General features: G+C 45.7%; 1 protein-coding gene across 1 annotated transcript in view; it reads left to right on the forward strand.

Annotated features, from left to right (window-relative positions):
* Nucleotides 1–2,073: 2,073 nt before the first annotated feature.
* LOC126336070 (sodium/hydrogen exchanger 9B2-like) overlaps nt 2,074–21,551 on the forward strand; it is a 195,417-nt gene continuing 175,939 nt past the window's right edge. The window contains exon 1 of the mRNA XM_049999551.1: nt 2,074–2,098. Coding sequence (XP_049855508.1) covers nt 2,074–2,098 — 25 coding nt within the window. The remainder of the gene's footprint in view (nt 2,099–21,551) is intronic.

Genomic DNA, 21,551 nt, shown 5'->3' on the forward strand with positions numbered 1-21,551 from the left:
TTTTGCTACTGCCTTTGTCCCGTATCGTGCGAAGGGTCGGCAGGGTTAAGTACGGATTTTGCATGGTTAATTTTAAGGGGTGGCCAGATGGCCTTCCTGCCGCCACCTCATACCCCCCGGAATGGGAATAGTGTACCCCTGCTGTCTACGTCTAAGGGCAATCATGAAATAGTGCGAACGTGTTTCAAATGTCTGCAAGTCGTGTAACTGACGCGGGACATAGGGACCAGCCGGGTATTCACCTAGTGGGATGTGGAAAACCGCCTAAAAACCACATCCAGGTTGGCTGGCACAGCGGACCTCGTCGTTAATCCGCTGGGCGCCTACCCGAGTCCAGGAAGCAGTGCATTAGCGCTCTCGGCTAACCTGGCAGGTAAAATTCTGAGAATGTACGATTGGAAAAATCTGGAAATCTGTGGTAAGATCTTATGGGACCAAACTGCTGAGGTGATCGGTCCCTAAGCTTTCGCACTACTTAATACAACTTAAACTAACTTACGCTAGGGACAACACACACATGCATGCCCGAGGGAGGACTCGAACCTCCGACGGGTGCAGTCGCGCGAACCGTGACAAGGAACAAGACCGCGCGGCTACTCCGAGCGGCATTGTATGGTAATGAAACATGGAGTGTGGGAACGCCGGAACAGAAGAGAATCGAAGCATTTGAGGTGTTGTGCTACTGACCAATGTTGAAAACTAGGTGGAGTGCTAAGGTAATGAATTAGGGGGTTCTGTGCAGAGTCGGAGAGGAAACGAATACTTGGAAAACATTGACAAGAAGAAGGGACATCTGTTAAGACATCAGGGAATGACTTCCATGATACTACAGGGAGCTGTAGAGGGCAAAAAGTGTAAAGGGAGACAGAGCCTGGAATACATTCAGCAAATAATTGAGGACGTAGGTTACAAGTGCTGTTCTGAGATAAAGAGGTTGGCAGAGGAGAGGAATTCGTGGCGGGATGTATCAAACCAGTCAGAAGACTGATGACTCAAAAAAAAAAGGTGTTATATCATTTTTACCTTCTTTACCACTTTCGTATTAATCACTACAGAGACAGCAAGTTGCAGAGTAATATTGTTATAATTTTGATAACTGCGTGGCGGCCGCTGTGGACGAACGGTTCTAGGCGCTTCAGTCCAGAACTGCGCTGCTGCTACGGTCGCAGGTTCGAATCCTGCCTCGGGCATGGATGTGTGTGATGTCCTTAGGTGAACTAGTTTTAAGTAGTTCTAAGTCTAGGCCACTGATGACCTCAGATGTTAAATCCCGTAGTGCTTAGAGCCATTTGAACCATTTTTTCATAACTGCGTTCTCCTATGTTAGTCTTAATACAGCTTGCCATTTTAACAACAAGCAAATCAAATCAATACTTCACAATCCGAAAACAAGTTCATAGAATGTTGAGAAAATTACGGATTTCAAAATTGGCAGCATTGTCTCTTTTCAACCAAAGTTTTTGATGCAACATCGACAAGAGCTATTTTTAAGGCTCAATGCATAATAGTTACAACGAAAAATGATTCTGTAAGGAAATTACATGCTCTGTTAAGCAAAACAAGAAACTTTTTTTCTCTGAACTAAGCGAATGAGAAGGTTAAATACATTTTTAAGTTAACAAAAATCATCTGCCTCAAGTGGGAAGCAAAACCATCGATAAATACCAGTCAACACGCAACAGCGCTGAAAACTCTCAAGAGACATTGCTGAATGCCTTCAGTGTGCGATACAAACGGTGGCGGCGCTATTAGTTTGTTCAAAAAAAGAGAGCAAATTTGTTTTGAAAAAGCGGTAAAGCTGTTTCAGATGGCAAAGTTGTCCCAGTTACATACTGTCAGCTCTGAGGCGACGGCTGGGCGGTGGAAGCGCGGTACAGATCATTTCTCACCACGCCAGTAGAGCGCGTTGCTTTCCACAGCCCTCAGGAGTCGAGGGTCATGCGGCGACGGCGGCGGCGACAGCGGCAGCGGGAGACGCCAGCGAAGGACGCGCATGCGCCCTAGCGCCGATAGCGACGGTCAACTGAAGCGTCGGCCCTTCGAAGGCACTCAGTTGCGTTATCCGCACCAGGCATGCAGCATCTTACTGTCAGTGCAGGTAAGCTAGTGCCAGCCGCACTCTAGAATACTGTCGGTGACTCTGTTCGCGATACTGTGCTGGGATAAAGGCAAACGCTCGATTCGTTCATTCATTCGTTGAGTCATACACCGTGTTCCGTCTTCAGGAATACGGAAAGAGTCAAGTTACACATTAAAAGGCAAAAGCAGCCACTGCCGGCTACTTCTGTATACTAACAAATTATTACTAGATCTGATCCAGCCACAGTACCTCCACATCTACACCTACACTCCGCAAACAATCCGATGTTGTGTGGCAGGGGTACTTTGTGTATCATTATCACTCTCCTTTCATGTTTCAGTGGCGAGTGTTCCGCGGGAAGAAAGTTGTGAGACTATGATATTTGTGGCAATTAATTCTAGACCACTCTATACATGTATACACATTTTAGGAGAAAAAGAACAACTTTATCTACTGAAGCAACAGTAAAGTCTACCTTGGTCCCCACGCTCATTACCTCATCACATCCTTATTTTCAACCAGATGTTCCTCGTTTCACAATATTCTTAACTGGTGTAGTCTACCTAATTTTTTTTTCCCTCAGAACTCTCTACGTGAAAAAATAGCCTTTGTATACCCACAAGTCAATTTTGTATCTGCCAATACCACTATTATTACTGTTCGTCTAGTTGTTATTGTAGGTGCAGCAGAAGAAGGAGCAATAGTAGTACCGTTAGACTTAGTTATTAGTTCTTTTCAATGCTATTTATTCACATGCTTCCTACATACTTTCAGATCATCTTTAATTGCATTAATACCATGTTATTAGTAATTGTCATATTAAAATTATCGGTTTTCTTAGGTAACTGTGATGAAAAACTGTACCGCGTGTGTGAAACCCTGGTCCGATGTGAGAGAGGGCCTGAAGTCTGTAATCTGATCAGGTTAAATAAGTAAATACTTCCAAGGAAAACGCACGCTGCTCCACCTCCTACATTGCTCCGCTGCTGTTTCCTTGCCGGCCGGAGTGGCCGAGCGGTTCTAGGCGCTACAGTCTGGAACCGCGCGACCGCTACGGTCGCAGGTTCGAATCCTGCTTCGGGCATGGATCTGTGTGGTGTCGTTAGGTTAGTTAGGTTTAAGTAGTTCTAAGTTCTAGGGGACTGATGACCTCAGAAGTTAAGTCCCATAGTGCTCAGAGCCATTTGAACCATTTGCCGTTTCCTTAATACTTCAAACCACACATTTCTACAGGGTGGTCGCAGACAATCTGTAAATCTTGTAAGAGTGTTGCAGGGTAGGCTACACCGAGAAATAATTGATAAGAAAAAAATTCGATACGTTACATTAAAATTATCCAATTATGTCGGTGCGCGCCCAAAACGCGCCCTAAGTCATCAGACACACCAGACATAATATTAGTGTCTGTTGTTATCGTAGCGTAGATGACGACGCACCATAGCTCAGCCTTTGGCTCGGGTTCGATCCTTATTACCGCACAATGTCCATTTTTTTATCTCTCTCTTGTTCGGTTTTACGAAACGAAACGAAGAACACATTTGGTGATGTCATATTTGGCGGACAACCTGAATTTCCACGCGCTACGGTCTGACATGCTAACACCAATGCTAATTAACTTGGAAACAGCGCAACGCAACTAACTTTTTTCTTAAAAATTATTTTTGCACAACCTTCCCTCCAACATTTTTACGAACTATTCAGACTGTTTCTGACAACCCTGCATATTTTTTCACACAGCATTAGCTGTCTACGTACTGTATATACACGCGAAGTCAACGACTGTTTAATACAAACATAGGAGTTATAAAGGATTTGTCTCCTTGAGTCTCAGTGATCAGAAAAAATGCAGAAGGAGTAGTTATTGAGCCATTCTTTTACATCGCACATGGATAGTAATGACTTTTCCACACGAGTTATGTTGATGAAAATATATGGCTCATAATCTGTGAAACGTCGCCTTAGAAAAATTATGAATGACTGTGGTAGTAAACTTCTACGTTCTTTCATACAAAGACAGCTGAGTGAAACTGAACGTACTCAGATAGTTCTCTCTTTACCAATTCTGATCATCACTAAACTGACACACTCTGACTTTCAATAACCCCTACAAAAGAATGGTCGTGACTAACAATAACCTATACCTTTCATGAATCACTTACTTCACAAAAATCTTGGTAACTCGAACTACTGCAATACAGAGAGCGCCAATACTGCCAGTTCAATTCATGACATCTATCTTTACAAATTTCCTTTTTTTGGCGGACACACGTCCAGATCGTCCGCTTATAGCAATCTCTCAGAACTCTGGCATCTCTCTCTCCACATCCACCACTGCTGGCGGCTCACCTCCAACGCTACGTGCTGTTCACATCCAACTGCGCAACACTACACAAGCGAATGTTCCAACAATGAGTCCAACCAGCCACAGACTGCACACAGCACAGTCAGTGATTTTCATATGGAGCGCTACGTGGCGTTGCCAACATAAAAACCTAAACAGCCTACTTACAGCTGTTGGAAATTTTCATGTGTTGTTTTACGTGTACTGTATTTTAAAGAATATATGAAAGTCTCAACAAGAGGCTCCATGAAGGGATCTTGTAATAGCCACTGGTGTGTAAAACTTAATGACGAAAGTAACTTCTGCATGGTGTGGCTCTGCCAAGAAACATAGTTCGATGAAATTTGGACCATGAAAGAAAGAATACTGGTCACAGTGTAGTACAGAAAACAGCTGAAGGAATGTGCAGTAAGAAGAACGGAAATGACTTATTCGAAAACAATAACTACATGGTTTCACCGCGATTTATGATGATCCCTTGGACATTTCAAATAGCGGGACATGTTTACTCGGCACGGGATACTTGTAGCAGGGTATTTCATTCCTCTGTCAGAGCTCTTAGCCAGCGCTGGATGGTCGTTTGTGCGTGTAGATGTGCTGCATGCAATACGTCTCCATAACGCATCCCACACGTGCTCGATGGGATTTAAATGGCGGGGGGGTGGGTGGGGGGGGGGGGGGGACGTGCAGGCCAGTCGATTTGTCGAATGTTCTCTTAGTCCAAGAACTCCTCCACATACGCTATTTGATGTGGGCTCGCGTTGTCATCAATAAAAATGAAATCAGGGCTCAATGCAGGCCTGAAAAAAACACGTGGAGAAGAACTACAGCGTCACAATAACGGTTCAAAGACTTACAGAGTTCAGTAAGCTCATGCAACATTATTTCTCCCACCTGTATCACCCTAGCGATCATAATCGATACTGTTCCTCGGTGCATTACGTGTTCCAGCCTCTTGCCATATGAGATTGCGTCTAGGATCACTACTCATATTGACTCTGCTCTCATCCGATAAGTGCACGCGACCCAGATATTCCTTGATCGAGTCTCTACGCTATAGAACATAGCGTAGTGGTCTTCGGGTAAAGAAACCATCCCATCGACCGTCGTGCCATGGTGGAGCGTGGCATTGGTGTCTTACACTCTTGTTTGTATTTGTAATTGTATCCGATATTTGACGTTGGACGCTTCTTGCCTGTTGCACAATGCAGCGGGTCGGGCATCACTGGCACGGGTTCGGAACGATCCCCATGCTAGTGAAATACTTCTGTGATCAGTAATAAACTTCTGGGTTACACGCGTTACACTTCGTCCTTCTTCCAGTGTCCCGACGTTTACTTTCCCATGAAAAGTCACCCAGATGTGATCTCCGGGCAACATTGTGATGAAGAACACCACCACAGTGCACCGTAACTGCTCACTGATCGACAGACTCGTATCACTTCCCGTTCCTTCAACCGCCTCGTGGAGCGGTGTCAGCCTTAATTGGCACTGTAGTTACGCTGACCTCACCCTATGTAACCTCCCTCTCACTTATCGACCTTAATGACAGTAAAAACAAAACCGCGAGTACCTAATGGAAATTTGGGAAAAGCAATAGTCACTGAAGTTAATCTGTCGGTAAAGAGGGAGGAAAGGGTTACATCTGAATGAAAGGAAAAATGCAAATGAAACTGGTGTAAATTAATTTTGGAAAGGGGTAAAGTTAACAAAGAAAGCAAATGTGTGATCGTTACGTTAACAATTAACTGGCGTTAATTAGATATTTGAGATTTGGGGAAAATTATGGTCGCCAGTCCTATGGACAACTACTATAATAACTGAAAATGAAAGGTTATTGCACAATAATTAGCACTAAAAGCGTGGCAACTGCAGGTTGACACGTGCTGTGTGAAAACTGAATGTTTGTCAGAAGCGATAAATTTCGCTACACTCTGACTTAATTTAGCAAAAGAATTAATAAAACTGGAAAATTGAAAGTTAATTTAGTGACTGAAATTAATAGTGAACTTTGTTTCTGAAGCACTTCGAAGGTCAATAAAATAAGGTTAGTCTTGAGCTACCTCAACAATCATTTCAAAAGCTGCTTGAATCTACACACTTTATAAATAAGAGATTTAAATTTGAACTTGAATTAAATGATTCTGAATAATTAACAAGAGTAAAATTTAGTACGTACCAAGCTGAGCTGCAGTCACAGGTAAGCTAAAATATGGTAACGAAACTTGCACTCTTAATTTGTGCTTGTGTAATCTAAATATTGTAGCCAGCTAAGAAATACATTAACTGAACTTTGAAATTAAAGCATTGAAATAGAATGATATTACTTTAATGCTGGCGTTTGAATTTCAACGACACTCGAGTTCATATCGGAAAAGGAAGGGACCCTGCTTGGTAATGCAATTGGGACAATGAGCAACAAATGTTCATGCTAAGTTGCTGAATTTTAGGATGCTAATGGAACAGTTTGAAAAGCTGAGGTCTGCCATACAGTTCTAAAATAAAACTTTACGTGATTTCAGTCTTCCTTGTTGGTTGATTGAAGGTTTGAAGTCGTCGATCGAGTAGGTGGCGACAATCACTCATTGTCGGCCGTAGCTGTTGCAGAAGCTGGATGTTGGCGCGCCTTCTTCTCGACACAGTCACCAAGCGAAACGGGCTCTTGATGTGTGCCAGCTAATGTTTCCCGTCCGCGACACCGTACCAGAAACTATCATAGCAAGTCGAGTGCAATTACATGCTGCCAAACCCCGGAAGCGCGGCAACTAGCGCGAGCGTCACTCAACACACCTGCTCCGCTGACCTACTCCGCTCTCCACACGACCTATCGATGTAATCGTTCGATAGTATAGTTTTCCCTAGGCAAGACCCAGCGTAAAAATACAAATAATATTTACAAAACAAACCAATTATATATATATATATATATATATATATATATATATATATATATATATATATATAATTTTCCTGGAAATGGAAAAAAGAACATATTGACACCGGTGTGTCAGACCCACCATACTTGCTCCGGACACTGCGAGAGGGCTGTACAAGCTATGATCACACGCACGGCACAGCGGACACACCAGGAACCGCGGTGTTGGCCGTCGAATGGCGCTAGCTGCGCAGCATTTGTGCACCGCCGCCGTCAGTGTCAGCCAGTTTGCCGTGGCATACGGAGCTCCATCGCAATCTTTAACACTGGTAGCATGCCGCGACAGCGTGGACGTGAACCGTATGTGCAGTTGACGGACTTTGAGCGAGGGCATATAATGGGCATGTGGGAGGCCGGGTGGACGTACAGCCGAATTGCTCAACACGTGGGGCGTGAGGTCTCCACAGTACATCGATGTTGTCGCCAGTGGACGGCGGAAGGTGCATGTGCCCGTCGACCTGGGACCGGACCGCAGCGACGCACGGATGCACGCCAAGACCGTGGGATCCTACGCAGTGCCATAGGGGACCGCACCGCCACTTCCCAGCAAATTAGGGACACTGTTGCTCCTGGGGTATCGGCGAGGACCATTCGCAACCGTCTCCATGAAGCTGGGCTACGGTCCCGCACACCGTTAGGCCGTCTTTCGCTCACGCCCAAACATCGTGCAGCCCGCCTCCAGTGGTGTCGCGACAGGCGTGAATGGAGGGACGAATGGAGACGTGTCGTCTTCAGCGATGAGAGTCGCTTCTGCCTTGGTGCCAATGATGATCGTATGCGTGTTTGGCGCCGTGCAGGTGAGCGCCACAATCAAGACTGCATACGACCGAGGCACACAGGGCCAACACCCGGCATCATGGTGTGGGGAGCGATCTCCTACACTGGCCGTACACATCTGGTGATCGTCGAGGGGACACTGAATAGTGCATGGTACATCCAAACCGTCATCGAACCCATCGTTCTACCATTCCTAGACCGGCAAGGGAACTTGCTGTTCCAACAGGACAATGCACGTCCGCATGTATCCCGTGCCACCCAACGTGCTCTAGAAGGTGTAAGTCAACTACCCTGGCCAGCAAGATCTCCGGATCTGTCCCCCATTGAGCATGTTTGGGACTGGATGAAGCGCCGTCTCACGCGGTCTGCACGTCCAGCACGAATGCTGGTCCAACTGAGGCGCCAGGTGGAAATGGCATTGCAAGCCGTTCCACAGGACTACATCCAGCATCTCTACGATCGTCTCCATGGGAGAATAGCAGCCTGCATTGCTGCGAAAGGTGGATATACACTGTACTAGTGCCGACATTGTCACATTGTGCATGCTCTGTTGCCTGTGTGTGTGTGTGTGTGTGTGTGTGTGTGTGTGTGTGTGTGTGTGTGTGTGTGTAGTAAAACAATTACAACATATAAAGACACAGAAATGTCATATCTTCAGGTAACAAAATAAGGAAAAAATTTATAGTACAATAGATGGAAATAGGAGGATATGCATTTCCAACGTTACACCTGTCACGTCCAGCTTCCTGTGTAAGAGTGGGCGAGCTCTGGCATCATACTCCTGCACTTTCATTCATTTCCACCGAGTTGTTAATACATTATGTTACTTGCTCTATCTCAATCTTAAGTTTTCAGGAGCAGTGTAGTTGGTCTTAATTTGTGCATTCTTTGTTTCGTCCGAAAGAACTGATACCACCTTCATATCTATATATATATATAGATAAGTCTCACCGCCCATTTGACCATCTTCTGTGCGGATGCAAAAATAGTGCCCGAACTCTTATGCAACTAAGGGTATTCATTTCATTGTAATTTCATTACTTTATTTCTCACTCATCACTCACTTCTTCCTGCGAAGTAGTGGCAAGCCCAGGAACTATTAGACAGCGACCACGCACCATTCACTTCAATATAGACCACAAAAGTTCAGCAATATTGAGATCTCGTAATTGTGATTGCTATGGGAGATGTGACAATTCAGCTCTGTGCTCAGAAAAGCCAGTCCTGAACATTGTGAGTTGTGTGTGTGTGTGTCTGCAGGACCCCTTTCGTCTTGGAACACAGCCTCAGCGTTGGCCAACAAACATTACATCGTTGAATGGTCCTCATCAGCAAAAGTGATCACACAATCCTTGGCACTAATGCGATTTTCCAGTATCGCTCATGGAATACCGTGATACGGCTGCGCAAATCTCACCGAACCCCAGCCATGTTTCACTCCCGGGACGTTAACTTGGCCGGAAACCGGAAACAGTGTGAACCAAGACTTATCAAACCAAATAACTTTCTTCCATTACTCCACAGTACAGCTTTTATGGCTTCGGTACTACGTTTTTCTGTTATAGGCATTTGCATCACTGATGAATAGGTTTTGAATTCTAGCGCGCCCTGAAATTCCCTGTTTCTAGAGCTCCCTTCGTGTTCAGTACAACGAAAAACCAGTCCAAGTTTCAAATTTTCACTTTTTATTCATTCGATGACTAGTTTCGGGCTGAGACCGATTTTCAAATCATCATAACAAAGTCGAAATAGCATTTCCGAAGATGTCAAAAATGTTCAGTGAACATTTAAAATGCGTATGGATAACTGACAGGGTTCTCGGGTGTGGCATTCAGTTCCTCAGTGACTTCTGCACCTCTCGTCCACTTACATTTCCTCACAATCCTCTTCAATCACAGTCTGTCACGAAAACTCAGCACACACTTTCGTCTTCGCTGTGACTTAGCGGACGCTCTTATTCCGCTTTCCCTGAATGCGGTGTAAATTTTCGAGGCGGAGCCTCTCGAATCACGAAATACGAGGGTAACCCCAAAAGTAAGGTCTACTATTCTTTTATATTTACATAACTCTGTTTGTTTGGCAGTTGGTCACACTTTTATGAAGAATGCTTCACGCGTTGTGTGTAAACATGCTCACGCCGCGCTGAGACGCTCGGTCTTGGCTTGCCAGCCGTTGAGAGTGGAGCTCCCGTTGGATGTTGCCGCCAAGTGCGAATTGCAAGCAGTTATTCGGTTTTAGAACGCAGAGGGCACTGCGCCACCGCCAGTTGACAGAAGTGTATGGTGAGTCATGCGTGGATGTCAAAAATGTTCGCCGGCCACGGTGGTCTCGCGGTTCTAAGAGCGCAGTCCGGAACTGTGCGACTGCTACGGTCGCAGGTTCGAATCCTGCCTCGGTCATGGATGTGTGTGACGTCCTTACGTTAGTTAGGTTTAAGTAGTTCTAAGTTCTAGGGGTCTAATGACCACAGCAGTTGAGTCTTATAGTGCTCAGAGCTATTGGAACCATTTTTTTTTTTTTTCAATAATGTTCGTAAGTGGGTTACAGAGTTTGCAGCTGGTCGGACCGAAATTCACGACGAACAAAGAAGCGGGAGACCGTTTGTTTCTGAGAAGACAGTGTTGAAGCTTGAGCAAAGCATGCGTGAAAATTGGCGGTTCACCCTGGATGATCTCTGGACGATGGTTCCTGAGGTTTCCCGAAGCACCGCTCACTGAACTTTAACGGAAACATTGAACTTCCGGAAGGTGTGCGCGAAATGGGTGCCACGCATTCTGACTGAGGACCACATGCGGCAACGAGTTGATGTTTCCCGCGCATTTCTTCAGCGCCTTGCAGCCGAACAGGAGAACTTCCTGGACTCAATTGTCACGGGTGACGAAACGAGGGCATACCACTTTACACCTGAGACCAAGCAACAATCACGCTAGTGGCGGCATCCTTCTTCGCCAAAGCCGCGGAAATTCAAACAAAAAAGTCATGACAACCGTTTTTTGGGATCGCAAAGGGGTATTGTTGGTCGACTTCATGCCCACTAGGACAACAATTAACGCTGACAGGTACTGTGAGACTCTGAAAAAACTCAAACGGGTAATTCAGAACCCAAGAACAGGAATGTTGTGCAAGGTCTTACACATTCTCCATGACGACGATCGCCCACACATCGCTCGGCAAACTGTTGCTCTCCTGCAGCAGTTCTGCATCTGCATCTACATCCATACTCCGCAAGCCACCTGACAGTGTGTGGCGGAGGGCACCCTGAGTACCTCTATCGGTTCTCCTTTCTATTCCAGTCTCGTATTGTTCGTGGAAAGAAGGATTGTCGGTATGCTTCTGTGTGGGCTCTAATCTTTCTGATTTTATCCTCATGGTCTCTTCTCGAGATATACGTAGGAGGGAGCAATATACTGCTTGACTCTTCGGTGAAGGTATGTTCTCGAAACTTTAACAAAAGCCCGTACCGAGCTACTGAGTGTCTCTCCTGTAGAGTCTCCCACTGGAGTTTATCTGTCATCTCCGTAACGCTTTCGCGATTACTAAATGATCCTGTAACGAAGCGCGCTGCTCTCCGTTGGATCTCCTCCATCTCTTCTATCAACCCTATCTGGTACGGATTCCAGTTTCAGTGGAACATAATCGCCCACCCACCCTATAGTCCTGACTTGGCGCCCAGTGACTATCACCTGTTCCCTATGTTAAAATAACATTTGGCCGGAAAGCGATTCAGCTCCGACGACGAGGTGAAAGGAGAGGTTCACAACTTTCTGAACAACATGGCGGCGAACTGGTTTGACATGGGCATAAAAAACCGCCACAGCGTCTACAAAAATGCATCGACAGAAATGGTGATTATGTCGAAAAATAGCTAAATGTTCAAGCTGTAAACTGATGTAAACCACTGTAGAAATAAACGGGTCTATGTACTTATAAAAAAATAGGAGACCTTACTTTTGGGTTTACCCTCGTACTTCGGCTTCCTTTGTTACGTAAGCACCCAGCAAAAGAGCGCCATTTAAACTCTAAATAATGCACTCACAATTACAAAGAAGACAGTTCCTACCACAACTGTCTCTCGCAAAGTGTTGAGTGCAACTGCACAGAGGCCGTTCATGGTCAAATACGACAGCCCAACATACAGGCTTGGCTAGCATATGAATATATGTTCAAACATCCATCTCTCGCGGTGTTTCTTAATCCCGTACTTTCATGTAGTTATCCATTCAGAGTCTGAGGCGTTTCTCCGTTACGAGCGGCACGTGCTCCTCTCGGCATACTTCGCCACCTGTCGTTACAGCGTTTACGCTGTCGGCCTGAACGCTATCTCGAAATACACCGTCACTGGCAGCGCGTCCTTTACGAGACTTTTTAATAAACCACTTGCACTGAAGGAGACTTGTTCCAGTGTAAAAGCCTTTAATATAGATGTCTGGGGAAGAAAGTGTTAGTTCTGACCGAAACGTCACAATTCCACGTGCAAGTTTATTCGAACGACCCACCGTTGTGGCCAAGAATTAATACAGATTGTTTTCGATGAGCTCAAAAATGCTTCAAATGGCTCTAAGCACTATGGGACTTGACATCTGAGGTCATCAGTCTCCTAGACGTAGAACTACGAAACATAACTAACCTAAGGACACCATACACATCCAGGCCCGAGACGGCATTCGAACCTGCGACCGTAGCAGCCGGACTGAAGCGCCTAGAACCGCTCGGTCACAGCGGCCGGCCTCGGTGAGCTGTAAAAACAAAATTTCATCTTCACAAACAAAAACTCATTCCCACGAGGCCCCAGCTGTATGAAAACAAATCTACATGAGGTTGACGAATAGTGTCTTGTCTACGAATACGACGAATGATGTGTGTCAACTGTCATAAAATTGTTAGCAATGAATGTCTAACACAGTCTGCTCAGGGAAATGTACATGCACATTTCAGTATGATCTTATTAGCTGGATCCGTGTCTATTTGTTAGTCTTGTTAGTGCCGTTAAACTTCGATTTGTGTCACGCTTTCCTTCATGTTCTGTTTGTAACAATTTATTCGTGTTTGAATACCCGCACACAATAGATTCTGCAACATATTCCAGAGAAATCTGTCCCCTAGAATTTTCTGCTCTGATGCTTCTCTAATTGTCATATTAATTATTAAAGTTATGCTGCCAGAAATCACAGTAATAGAAAGAAGGACAGAAGATTAAGGTTTAGCGGTCAGTGAGGTTGTTAGACACGAAGCACAATTTCGGATTGGAATAAGGCGAAGAAACAGACCATCCGTGCATTCGCAGTAAGTGGTTTAAGCATGGCATGGAAAACAAGCTGTAACGCCAGAAGATGATTTGAGCACAGGCCAAGTTTAGTGTGATAACCACTGTGCCGAATCGCTAAATGCCGCTAACAGGATTACCCGGATGTAGTTTTTGAGATGACAACATTCTGTTTCGTTTTAAACCCGGAAAATTATCAGGTAATATTTGTTTGTCCACTAAATTAACACAAGCCCACGATGGATACTGCGGTTTCGGCTGACTGTCGCACGGTCACCTCAACATGGCGCTTTTCCGTATAAACGATGGGAACAAATAGTCTATCCACATAACCTCAATTGCTAAGTGATGTCACATAGTAATTGACTCGCATGTGCAAGACTTACCATCTTGATTTACTCATATGTTTCCCGCTGTTCATGTATATACACTCCTGGAAATGGAAAAAAGAACACATTGACACCAGTGTGTCAGACCCACCATACTTGCTCCGGACACTGCGAGAGGGCTGTACAAGCAATGATCACACGCACGGCACAGCGGACACACCTGGAACCGCGATGTTGGCCGTCGAATGGCGCTAGCTGCGCAGCATTTGTGCACCGCCGCCGTCAGTGTCAGCCAGTTTGCCGTGGCATACGGAGCTCCATCGCAGTCTTTAACACTGGTAGCATGCCGCGACAGCGTGGACGTGAACCGTATGTGCAGTTGACGGACTTTGAGCGAGGGCGTATAGTGGGCATGCGGGAGGCTAGGTGGACGTACCGCCGAATTGCTCAACACGTGGGGCGTGAGGTCTCCACAGTACATCGATGTTGTCGCCAGTGGTCGGCGGAAGATGCACGTGCCCGCCGACCTGGGACCGGACCGCAGCGACGCACGGATGCACGCCAAGACCGTAGGATCCTACGCAGTGCCGTAGGGGACCGCACCGCCACTTTCCAGCAAATTAGGGACACTGTTGCTCCTGGGGTATCGGCGAGGACCATTCGCAATCGTCTCCATGAAGCTGGGCTACGGTCCCGCACACCGTTAGGCCGTCTTCCGCTCACGCCCCAACATCGTGCAGCCCGCCTCCAGTGGTGTCGCGACAGGCGTGAATGGAGGGACGAATGGAGACGTGTCGTCTTCAGCGATGAGAGTCGCTTCTGCCTTGGTGCCAATGATGGTCGTATGCGTGTTTGGCGCCGTGCAGGTGAGCGCCACAATCAGGACTGCATACGACCGAGGCACACAGGGCCAACACCCGGCATCATGGTGTGGGGATCGATCTCCTACACTGGCCGTACACCTCTGGTGATCGTCGAGGGGACACTGAATAGTGCACGGTACATCCAAACCGTCATCGAACCCATCGTTCTACCATTCCTAGACCGGCAAGGGAACTTGCTGTTCCAACAGGACAATGCACGTCCGCAAGTATCCCGTGCCACCCAACGTGCTCTAGAAGGTGTAAGTCAACTACCCTGGCCAGCAAGATCTCCGGAACTGTCCCCCATTGATCATGTTTGGGACTGGATGAAGCGTCGTCTCACGCGGTCTGCACGTCCAGCACGAACGCTGGTCCAACTGAGGCGCCAGGTGGAAATGGCATGGCAAACCGTTCCACAGGACTACATCCAGCATCTCTACGATCGTCTCCATGGGAGAATAGCAGCCTGCATTGCTGCGAAAGGTGGATATACACTGTACTAGTGCCGACATTGTGCATGCTCTGTTGCCTGTGTCTATGTGCCTGTGGTTCTGTCAGTGTGATGATGTGATGTATCTGACCCCAGGAATGTGTCAATAAAGTTTCCCCTTCCTGGGACAATGAATTCACGGTGTTCTTATTTCAATTTCCAGGAGTGTATTTTAAGAGGAATGCAGATATATTCAAGGCCGATTTCATTTTCAGCCCTTCTCCAACTTACTGCAGTGGCTCTAATGGACTTAACGTAGACGGGACTTTAAACTGTATGATTCCTTCTTCACTTCTTTAATTTCGCAAATAATACACACAAAAGATTTTTAATATGACTGATTAACGACTAGTGCAGTTTGGTTCTTGCGGTTTCTTGACTGATTTCAGAATATTTGTAGAGCTCCACAATGGCGATCTCAATGATTATGTGGTCATTATCTCGCATAGATCCACAAGAAAACCACGAAAATCTTATTTCATGCAGTCAAAGGGTATGGATGTTAAAGTCCACAGTCGTGAGCAAGTTGAGACTCGACCACACGAACCTTTGATGAGGACATAATGGTATAACTAGCTCAGCTAAGCGTTACATGATAATTCTAAGTTAACATCTGGCAGCGGCAGACTTCTTTCTGCTCGTAGAGTACAACTGTCTTCATGTATCAAAGTCTGTCCTTCATGCACCTCTCTGTGATCTCGCTTCTACATACTCTTGCTCTAACTCAGCTTCATCCTCAGCACTTTCAATATTTAGATATGATTCCGATGTAGTGTAATATTTAGAATCGCAGCCATCTACTGAGTTAGTTACGATTACTTTCTTTGTACCCTACAAGCAGTCTTCTAGCATGACAGTGAACCGACCTTGTAATGCTAACTACTCGTACGAGGGCTTACGGGAAAAAGTAATGCCTCCGAATGTTTTATTCTGCTCTCAGTATTTGTTGAGGTATTGCTCGTTCTGCATGTTATGCGATGGACTTCCCGCTTCTCTCACCCAATCTGCATCCCTCTGCCGTGGGAGGCCTCGAATTGTAACGTGTAACACGGCGGTGTGCAACTCAACTACAGAGTCATAATTACTGAACTATACTCACGCTCATAAATTAAGGACAATTGCAGAACGTGGTGTCACACAACGTGGCACTACACAAAACTGGTGCTAATAGCATAGGCACATAGGGAACACACACGACACAGATCTGTAAGTCCTCAGTACTGGTGATAAGTTGACAAAACCGTCCCGAAACACATGTGCTACAAAACGCCACTGTTTGCTGCGCATGTACCCGACATCAATATGGGATATGATCACCATGCACACGTACACAGGCCGCACAAAGGGTTGGCATACTCTGTATTAGGTGGTCGAGCAGCTGCTGGGTTATAGCCTCCCATTCTTGCACCAGTGCCAGTCGGAGCTCTTGAAGTGTCGTAGAGGTTTGAAGACACGCAACGATACATAGACTGAGAGCATCCCAGACGTCCTCGATCGGGTTTAGGTCTGGAGAACAGGCAGGCCACTCCATTCGCCTAATGTCTTCTGTTTCAATGTATCTTCTCCACGATGGTTTCTCGGTGGAGCCGTGCATTATCTCCCATCAGGAGGAAGGTAGGGCCCACTGCAACCCTCAAGAGGAGGACATATTGGTGCAAAATGACGTCCCGATACACCTGACCTGTTACAGTTCCTCTGTCAAAGGCATTCGAGAGTGTACATGCACCAATCATAATCCCACCCCACATCATCAAACCACGACCTCCATACAGGTCCCTTCCAAGGACATTAAGCGATTGGTATCTGGTTCCTGGTTCATGCTAGATGAGAAACACTGTTCAGACTATACCTGGACTCGTCCGTGAACATAAATTGGGACCACTGTTCCATTGACCGTGTACTGTGTTCTTGAGACCAGGCAGTACGGACTCTCCTGTGACCAGGTATCACTGGAATGTACCTTGCAGATCTCCGGACTTAAAACCCATATCTGTTCAGTCCTCTGTTGACTGTGTGTCTGGAGACAACTGTTCCAGTGACTGCAGTAAGGTCCCGAGCAAGGCTACCTGCAGTACTCCCTGACCGTCTGCGGGCCCTGATGGTGAGATATCGGTCTTATTGTTGTGTTGTACACTGTGGACGTCATTTACTGTAGCCGCTGGACATGTCTCCCGTCTGCTGGAATTGTTATCATAATCTTGAGATCACACTTTTGTGGCACACAGTGGGCCCATGCTACGACCTGCTGTGTGTGACCAGCCTCCAGTCGCCCTAGTATTCTACCCTTCATAACGTCATCAATGTGTGTTCTTTGAACCATTTTCAACACACAGTCACCATTAGCACGCCTTGAAACGTACGAACACTTACTCGGTGCACCGTACTCTGACATACACCGACACACCTCTAGGTATGTGGACTGCTTCCAACGCTACCGTCCGACGACCGCAGGTCAGATGCACCGCATGGTCATACCCCAAGGTGACGTAAACTGCAAACCGCCCACCAGAGCGTTGTTTCACCATGTATTACCCTTAATTTATGAACATGAGTGCATATCAAATAAAATCGTCTTGGCTTCTGAACGGTTTGCGCTAGGACGTTCAAACTGCACGGTTGGCCACGCGACATGATAGGCATTCGTAAGTGCATGCGGGAGTGCATTGTTGTTGTCGGCCATTTGTACGTGAAAAAGCCACAAATTGACTCTGAATCCGCATTTCGCGATCGAGAAGTCTCTTCACACTCAACGGGGGACTGTGTGGTGTGCAACGTCCAGTCACGGAATAATCGGTGTGATATTCCTTGCTGCCACTGTGACTAACGAACGGTACGTGAAAGATTTCGAAGATACCTTCACCCCCATTATACAAAGAGATCCTGATTTCGACAAGATGTGGTTCATGCAAGACGGAGATCGACCCCATCGAAGCAGGAGGGTCTTTGATGTCCTTGGAGGAACACTTTGGGGATCGCATTCTGGCTCTGGGGTACCCAGAGTCCACTGGCATGTGCCTCGATTGGGCGGCATATTTGCCGGATGTGAACACATGGGACTCCTTTTTGTGGGGCTATATTACAGACAAGGTGTACAGCATCAACCACAAAACCACTGCTGAGCTGAAAACAGCTGTCCATTAGGTCATCGACAGCATCGATGTTCCGACAGTTTAGCGGGTCATGCAGAATTTCGCTAATCGTCTGCGCCTCATCATCGACAATGATGGGAGGCATATCGAACGTGTCATAACCTAAATCCCAATATCTGCAGTGACGTTTACATGTTGAATCAAGTGTGTGCACGACGTAGTTTGTAACAAATCTACGTTTTTTTCATGTTGTGTTGTTGTGGTCTTCAGTCCTGAGACTGGTTTGATGCAGCTCTCCATGCTACTCTATCCTGTGCAAGTTGCTTCATCTAGCAGTACCTACTGCAGCCTACATCCTTCTGAATCTGCTTAGTGTATTCATCTCTTGGTCTCCCTCTACGATTTTTACCCTCCACGGTGCCCTCCAATATTAAATTGGTGGTCCCTTGATGCCTCAGAACATGTCCTAGCAACCGATCCCTTCTTCTTGTCAAGTTGTGCCAAAAACTTCTCTTCTCCCCAGTCCTATTCAATACTTCCTCATTAGTTATGCGATCTACCCATCTAATCTTCAGCATTCTTCTGTAGCACCACGTTTCGAAAGCTTCTACTCTTTTCTTGTCCAAACTATTTATCGTCCATGTTTCACTTCCATACATGGCTACACTCCATACAAATACTTTCAGAAAAGACTTCCTGGCACTTACATCTATGTTCGATGTTAACAAACTTCTCTTCTTCAAAAACGCTTTCCTTGCCATTGCCAGTCTACATTTTATATCCTCTCTACTTCGACCATCATCAGTTATTTTTCTCCCCAAATAGCAAAACTCCTTTACTACTTTAAGTGTCTCATTTCCTAATCTAATTCCCTCAGCATCACCCGACTTAATTCGACTACATTCCATTATCCTCGTTTTGCTTTTGTTGATGTTCATCTTATATACTCCTCTCAAGACACTGTCCATTCCATTCAACTGCTCTTCCAAGTCCCTTGCTGTCTCTGACAGAATGACAATGTCATCGCAAACCTCAAAGTTTTTTATTTCTTCTCCATGGATTTTAATACCTACTCCGAATTTTTCTTTTGTTTCCTTTACTGCTTGCTCAATATACAGATTGAATAACATCGGGGAGAGGCTAAAACTCTGTCTTACTCCCTTCCCAAACACTGCTACCCTTTCATGTCCCTCGACTCTTATAACTGCCATCTGGTTTCTATACAAAATGTTAATAGCCTTTCGCTCCCTGTATTTTACCCCTGCCACCTTTAGAATTTGGAAGAGAGTGTTCCAGTCAACATTGTCAAAAGCTTTCTCTAAGTCTACAAATGCTAGAAACGTAGGTTTGCCTTTCCTTAATCTTTCTTCTAACATAAGTCGTAAGGTCAGTATTGCCTCACGTGTTTCAGTATTTCTACGTAATCCAAACTGATCTTCCCCGAGGTCGGCTTCTACTAGTTTTTCCAATCGTCTGTAAAGAATTCGTGTTAGTATTTTGTAGCTATGGCTTATTAAACTGATTGTTCGGTAATTTTCACATCTGTCAACACCTGCTTTCTTTGCGATTGGAATTATTATATTCTTCTTGAAGTCTGAGGGTATTTCGCCTGTTTCATACATCTTGCTCACCAGATGGTAGAGTTTTGCCAGGACTGGCTCTCCCAAGGCCGTCAGTAGTTCCGATGGAATGTTGTCTATTCCGGGGGCCTTGTTTCGACTCAGGTCTTTCAGTGCCCTGTCAAACTCTTCACGCAGTATCGTATCTCCCATTTCATCTTCATCTACATCCTCTTCCATTTCCATAATATTGTCCTCAAGTACATCGCCCTTGTATAGACCCTCTGTATACTACTTTCACCTTTCTGCTTTCCCTTCTTTGCTTAGAACTGGGTTTCCATATGAGCTCTTGATGTTCATACAAGTGGTACTCTTATCTCCAAAGGTCTGTTTAATTTTCCTGTAGGCAGTATCTATCTTACCCCTAGTGAGATAAGCTTCTACATCCTTACATTTGTCCTGTAGCCATCCCTGCTTAGCCATTTTGCACTTCCTGTCGATCTCATTTTTGAGACGTTTGTATTCCTTTTTGCCTGCTTCATTTATTGCATTTTTATATTTTCTCCTTTCATCAATTAAATGCAGTATTTCTTCTGTTACCCAAGGATTTCTACTAGCCCTCGTTTTTTTACCTACTTGATCCTCTGCTGCCTTCACTGCCTCATTCCTCAAAGCTACCCATTCTTCTTCTACTGTATTTATTTCCTCCATTACCCCCATTTTCATATAGTTAAATAATTATCACCCCGTATGTCGGTAAACCATCCGGACCACTATGCGCTGTTCCCAGTTTTCGGGCTGCACTCAGCCTCGTGATGCCAATTGAGGAGCTACTCGACCGAATAGAAGCGCCTCCGGTCAAAGAACACCATCGTTACGACCGGGAGAGCGATGTGCCGACCACACGCCCCTCCTATCCACATTCTTAGCTGAGGCTGTCGGATGGTACCGATGGGCCACTTGTGGCCTGTAGACGGAGTGAAAGAAACGGTGGTACTAACCGCAGAGTGTGTGACAAAGCGCGGAATGGACGACCTCGTACGGCAACCGACGAGACTCATCGGAATCGAGTTGATGAGCTGGTCGGATAACTCATGCCACACTTACCTGAGAGCTGTGTCTATCACGAGCGTGTGTACAGGGTATCATTGCAGAACTGCGGTACAGAAAACTATGTGGACGGTAGGTCCTCGAATTCTCACTCCTGAAGTGAAACAGACGAGATTGGAAGTCTACATCTACACCTACATGGAGACTCTGCAAATCGCATTTACGTTTCTGGCAGAGGATTCATCGAACCACATTCACAAATCCCTATTATTCTAATCTCGTACATCGCGCGGAAAGAACGAACACCTATGTCTTTACGTAAGAGGTCTGATTTCCCTTATTTTATCGTGGTGATTGCTCCGCCCTATGTAGGTCGGCGTCAAGAAAATATCTTTGCATTCGGAAGAGAAAGTTGGTGATTGGAATTTCGTGAGAAGATTCCGTCGCAACGAAAAACGCCTTTCTTGTAATGATGTCCATCCCAAATCCTGTATCATTTCTGTGACACACTCTCTCCTATATTTCGCTATAATACAAAACGTGCTGCCCTTCTTTGAACTTTTTCGATATTTTCCGTCAGTCCTATCTGGTAAGGATCCCACACGGCGCAGCGATATTCAAAAAGAGGACGGACAAGGGTAGTGTAGGCAGTCTCCTTGTAGGTCTGTTGCATTTTCTAAGTGTCCTGTGAATAAAACGCAGTCTTCGGTTAGCCTTCCTCACGAAATTTTCTATGTATTCCTTCCAATTTAAGTTGTTCGTAATTGTATTACCT

This window comes from Schistocerca gregaria, chromosome 2 (assembly GCF_023897955.1).
Source record: "Schistocerca gregaria isolate iqSchGreg1 chromosome 2, iqSchGreg1.2, whole genome shotgun sequence".
NCBI lineage: Eukaryota > Metazoa > Arthropoda > Insecta > Orthoptera > Acrididae > Schistocerca > Schistocerca gregaria.